Raw genomic sequence first — 6,054 nt, forward strand, 5'->3', positions numbered from 1 at the left:
CCTTTGATACTTCCGAAAGGTCAGGCAAGACCTCCGTGATGGCGAAACGTAGAAATGGTTCGGTCATCTCTACAAATTGCATTTAAGACATAAAAAGGAAATATTACAAAAATAGCTACACTTACTCTGGAACACTGTACATATTGTATCTATATCAAACAACTCTAATAGCTACATTTACTCAGGAACACTTTACATATTGTATCTATATTAAACAACTCTAATAGCTACATTTACTTAGGAACACTGTACATATTGTATCTATATTAGAAAACTCTAAAAGGAAATATTACAAAAATAGCTATATTTACTCAGGAACACTGTACATATTGTATCTATATTAGATGACTCTAATAGCTACATTTACTCAGGAACACTGTACTGTATCTATATTAGACAACTCTAATAGCTACACTTACTCTGGAACACTGTTCATATTGTATCTATATTAAATAACTCTAATAGCTACATTTACTCAGGAACACTGTACATATTGTATCTATATTAGACAATTCTAAAAGGAATTATTACAAAAATAGCTACATTTACTCAGGAACACTGTACATATTGCATCTATATTGGACAACTCTAATAGCTACATTTACTCAGGAACACTGTACTGTATCTATATTAGACAAATCTTATAAAAATATTAATATTATAAAAAATGTACAATTACTCAGGAACACTGTACATATTGTATGTACATTAGACAACTCTAATTCCAAAATGAAATAGGTTCAAAAATACACTCAGTGGAGATTTAAAAAAAAAGAGAACAACTTCAGGCTAAACTTATTCCATTCACCCTTTCTGGGCAACTATAACTTTTAAAATTGTCAAAGGAACACACCCATATTTTGTGGTCCATACATACCTTTTTCATCTCCATGCGTCCTGTAACTCTTGAGTGACGCACCCACCGCTAGCTTAACACAAAGACTGGAAGTAAATGGCTCCAGCTAGCATAATGCTCCCAATAAGTGACAAAATAACAGGAACATTTTCCTATTTATATGTTGTGATTTGTATAGTCACACCGTGTTCAATTAACAAGGTCATATGAGACACAGCCATCTTTTAACCATATACATACAGGGAACTATATTCTCAAAAGAAAGCGCTGCTACATGGGCAGAGTGATTAGCACAACTGTGAGTGAACTCTCTGCTCCTCCCCAGGTGTCTCATATGACCTTGTTATTTGTACACATTGTGACTATACAAATCACAACATTTACACAATAATGTTGCCGTAATTTTGTCACTTATTGGGAGCAGTATGCTAGCTGGAGCCATTTACTTCCAGTCTTTGTGCTAAGCTAAGCTAGGGGTTGCTGTGTCAGACAGAGTTACAGGACGCACAGAGATGAAAAAAGGTATGTATGGACTTATCTAACTCTGGGGGATACGGTGAATAAGCTGAAATCCCAAAATATGGGTGTGTTCCTTTGACTATTCAAACATGGGCAAGATCACTGTGACAAAACGCTGTGTTTCAGTGGAATGACTTTGTGTTCATCAATGATGTATGATGTTAATGGATAAAAATCTACCAAGTCATTAATGTTTACACACTGCATTCCAGTACTTTGTTGTGTCACAGAGAACAGGTGGTATTTGGGAAGATGGACAGATTTGTGTGTCTCCATAAGCAAATACACAGTGGCATTATACTTAATTAAAATGATGACAAGCTCCCCAAATTCCATGGACTCATCATTATTCGAGACTAGGAAATCTCCCTTCTTGTATGATGTACCTTTGTACTGAATTTCTGTGGAGACAACGGTATCATTTTCTGATAATGCTAATCCACTAACAGCATTATTGATTGCATCACTGTAAAGGTTAGGAATGAAAGCACAACCATTTTTAATTTGCAGAAGCACACTGCATCCTTGTCCTGCTGAGACATATGCCTGAAACATTTGATGCCTTTCAGAAAAAGTTAGACAAATGTTCTTAAAGTTTTTCAAATGCCTGGCACATCTCTTGAAATAGCTGTGCTTACTTTCGAAACGCATTGTCCATAATCTGATAAGGGGGCCAAATTTCAGAATTAGTGACGGGTAATGTCTCATGTAATGGTGTTTTGGTTTTAGAGCACTCTCAGGAAACAAACACTTTCTTGAATCCAGATACTCTTGGATTATGATGTCAAGATAAGCTACCTGTGACAACGAAATCTTTTGCGCACAAACCATATCCACAATATCTTTGAGCAGGAGAGTCAACTGCCACACGTCATCATCTGCATTTTGCACCTTGTCACCAATTAGAACAGGTAGCAACCTCAAAAAATTCCAGTTCTGGACAGCTTGACCAGATAGTTTGAGTGCACCTGATTTGACAGAACATGGCTTGGTGAGAGCATCGGAACCCTTGTACTTAAATTGTTTGATTCGTCTGTTCAATTGGGTATATGTGAACCATTTCCTTTCTTTAATGAAATACTTCAAATACAGAGCAAGATCATAGGACAAAATACCCTCAAAAATGTCATGGCCTAAACAAGGTGGGAGGCCAGGTTGGCATACATGAAAGTTTGGCAAATCATTGAAAACTGACCTCAGTTTTATTCCTCTGACTTCTCTGCTCTCCTCAGACAGAGAGGCGACAGCAGCGTTGTAGGTATCAGCGGTTCTTTGTCTTCCGCAAAGATTGGGTTCTTTCTTAAATTCGTCTCTGGTGATCTCACAATACCTGCAAAAATATTGAGAATGACTAAAGTTTTCAGTAAACCCACCAATGCCATGTGACCCTAAATTATCCCCTGCAATACAGTACAAAGCCCCTTGGACTGTTTCCCCTCCTGCAGTGACTCCATTTTCTTCAAAGTCTTTCAGATCTAATAGCATGTCAGCAAAAACTTTAGCACATCCAAATTGTTTTAGGTCATTCTCTCCACACAGCAAGACTAGGGACATATGATCCGTGTCAGACCGCACATGAACAGGCAAATTTGCCACCGAAAGATAAACAGCAACAACTTTGTGGGTCTTTTTTGCTGAGCCGAGAGGATTGACTACTTCAAATGCGTCTTGGTATAAAATAAGTTGCAGGCCTCCTGGGTTTGCAATGAAGAACTGGTTGGACTTGAAGGCTTGTCCGTCAGAAATGTCACTAAGAACACATGCATCCGTTTCATTCAACTGTTGCAACACTGAATTCTTCCAAAATTCTGATTCTAGTAAGTTAATCAATGTTTGCTTCACAGGTATGTAATAAGCAAGCCTTTGGCTCATATTTTCATCATATCCTAATCTAACTACTTTGGGCTCTACATATTTAAACATGCGTTTGAATGTCTGAGTCCTTGCATAGGTTGTTCTCAGTGGGCCTTTGTGAGATGAAGAGAACAGATCAGAATCCTTAACACAATCACATACTTTTCCCATTACATCATCAGATAGATTTAACTCATCTTTCAAGAGTGAGTGTAATTTGCTCAATGTGTAATCAAGGCCTAATTCATGTACATTTTGCATCTCTTCAACAATTATTTGTATTGTTGAAGCTGGAAGTAGGAGCTGCCCTTGCAGTTTTAGATAGAACAAGCAAACATTCCTAAGAAATGTTTCATTGAAATTTGGTGGCAATTCAGTACCTTCTTCTGCTGGACCATCTAAAGTCTGGGAAGCACCTTCTTCTGCTGGACCATCTAAAATCTGGGAAGCCTCTTCACAAGCAGTGGCAGAGCACTGCGGTGCGATTTCTCTGTAAATAACATTTATGTTATTAACTGAACATTGTGGATGTTTCCTAGACAAGTGAGCAGTAAATGATGACTTCAAAGTAAATGTGCTTTGACAACCGGCCACTGGACATGTCACAGATCTTTCCTCCACTAAATGTCTTTTTAAGTGTACAAGAAGTTCCTGCACGGTCTGAAATCGGTCTGAACACAGCGACATGGCGCAAATAAAATTTGATACGATGGCTGTGCCAGTGTTAGCACTAACAAACGGGGCTGAGACATTGTGCTTTCGATAGAAGTGACCCTTAAATGCTGCATATGTGCAAAATGTCTGCCTGCAATCAGTGCTCTCACACTTAAAAACACAGCGTGGTTCGTTTCTGTGAATCCTGCAGTGCAACACATAACCCCTCAACGTTTGCAATGTTCTGCCGCAAAAACGACAATCAATCATTTTCAAAACTAACTTCTTATTTAAAACCACAATGTTTAACTGATGCTACCACATCTGTAACGTTAGACTACGCAAGCATGTTGGGCCAAGTCCACGTGGGGAGCTTAAAACACGTGTAAAAAATGGCCATTAGCTAGCAGCCAGAAGTAAATGCAGCAACAAATTAAACGGTTGCCCACCTATTAATCAGGGAAATCAGTAAAAACACGTTGTTTCTTTTTACTAAAACGTATCTTCTCGACCTAACCAGCTAAGTAAACTTTTTAACCTAAAATGGCAGGAAAGACGGATAATGAAAAAATCTAAACGAAATGCAAAAACACAGGGTTTATAGACACCCGCTCTTCAAGTGTAACGTGAAAAACCTTTAATGTGAAATTACAAAAAGACACATTGTTTCTTTTGACTAAATTACCGATTCTCTTTGACGACAGTGTTCAGCATCCGCAACCGACAGGACAACGTGCGCGAACATTCTGATGTGCGGACGACGACTTCTTCTGATGTTTTATGGCGGTTGGAAAACCAACTAATGGTGCACTGGCGCCACCTACTGAGCTGGAGTGTAGAGCACAAATATGCAAGGAATTGTGTAGGAATAGATGGGTCGATGACGTAGAAGCACACCACTGAATTACAGACGCCGGCAAATGGGCGGAGCTGCATTTGACACAAAACAATTTGACATAATTTGCTTGCAAAGAACTATGGCTTTGTAAAGTAAATTTGCCTACATAGCAAGGCTAAAAACATTTGTTACTTACCGATTAGCGTTGTGTTGTATGAGAAATCCATGAGAAATTCCAATGGGTTCAAAGTAAAAGTCCTCTTCCAGATCCATTTGACTGGTTCCAGAGTGGCTTTTTCCATTCGCAATCTCAACACTAATTCACTAATGTTATAGGCCTAAAGCTTCTCTGACAATAATTTTAGCCAAAAATTGTATGAGAATAGGCTGTTATTTCAACATTATGTTCTTGCAATTTAAACAGCACCACATTGTTTTTCAATTTACAGTTTTATTTCCTCAAAACAATAAAAATACATCATTTCTACATACAAATCTGGTTTTGCTAACATACTATTCCTGTAAAAACTACAGCTATATTTGATCTAACTGTCAACAGAAAAATCTTTTCAAAAAAACAACTTTGCACTGTTTTTTCATTTACAGTTTTTTTATGTTGTGATTTTACAACTTTTTGTTGTTAATTCTACGGCCATTTTTTACAGTGTACATTGTAAGAGAGTTTTCTTGGTTATTTCATGCAATTCAAACAATCAGCCATTAAAGGTCTCAAATTGTGTAGCAACCAACCTACTTAAAGTATATTACTATGTATGTCCACAGATCTGTTTTTTCTAAAACAATTCTACTTTCTCAAATCTCTAAAGTTAGACTATGAACAGAATTTACAACTAATGACATTATTTATTAATTTTGGTTTGTTAAAATATGTTTTCTATTTCTTTATTTTATAGGCTGCCTCAAAAATGAATTCCATATGGAACTTAGTGGAAGACCATCGCCCAGAAATGTGCAGATGAATGTAAGATGTCAAAAAGGCACCACAGTCATTGTTTGTGAAAATTACTGCTTTGTGTAACCCTTTCTTACGAGGTAGTAGAAATAATGCACATAGGTTTGATACTCTAAAGTAATCGTAGTTGGACCAGAATCAGAAGATGCTAAATTGTTAAGAGCCTGAGAATTGAATGTCAATTATGAAAGAAATACCACACCAGAATGACAGTTTAGACAACCTGTATTAAATTCACAGGTGGAACATACATACAATAAAAAAAACACATTTATGAAAAATAACAAACTAAAATAATAAAGTGCGCACATAAACAAAACAAAACCCTCTCTTTTCAGTTTCTTTGAGCTCAGTTCGTTC

General features: G+C 37.1%; 1 protein-coding gene across 1 annotated transcript in view; it reads right to left on the reverse strand.

Moving 5' to 3' along the window:
- LOC135760305 (uncharacterized) overlaps positions 1-4,648 on the reverse strand; it is an 8,373-nt gene extending 3,725 nt beyond the window's left edge. The window contains exons 1-4 of the mRNA XM_065274275.1: positions 4,569-4,648; positions 3,610-3,719; positions 2,571-2,705; positions 1-69 (exon numbers count right to left, since the gene is read on the reverse strand). The exon at positions 1-69 is cut by the window's left edge and continues 135 nt beyond it. Of these exons, the coding sequence (XP_065130347.1) occupies positions 1-67 (67 nt within the window). The 5' untranslated portion in view covers positions 68-69; positions 2,571-2,705; positions 3,610-3,719; positions 4,569-4,648. The remainder of the gene's footprint in view (positions 70-2,570; positions 2,706-3,609; positions 3,720-4,568) is intronic.
- Between the last annotated feature and the right edge of the window lie 1,406 nt (positions 4,649-6,054).

Source organism: Paramisgurnus dabryanus, chromosome 17, assembly GCF_030506205.2.
Source record: "Paramisgurnus dabryanus chromosome 17, PD_genome_1.1, whole genome shotgun sequence".
Lineage (NCBI taxonomy): Eukaryota > Metazoa > Chordata > Actinopteri > Cypriniformes > Cobitidae > Paramisgurnus > Paramisgurnus dabryanus.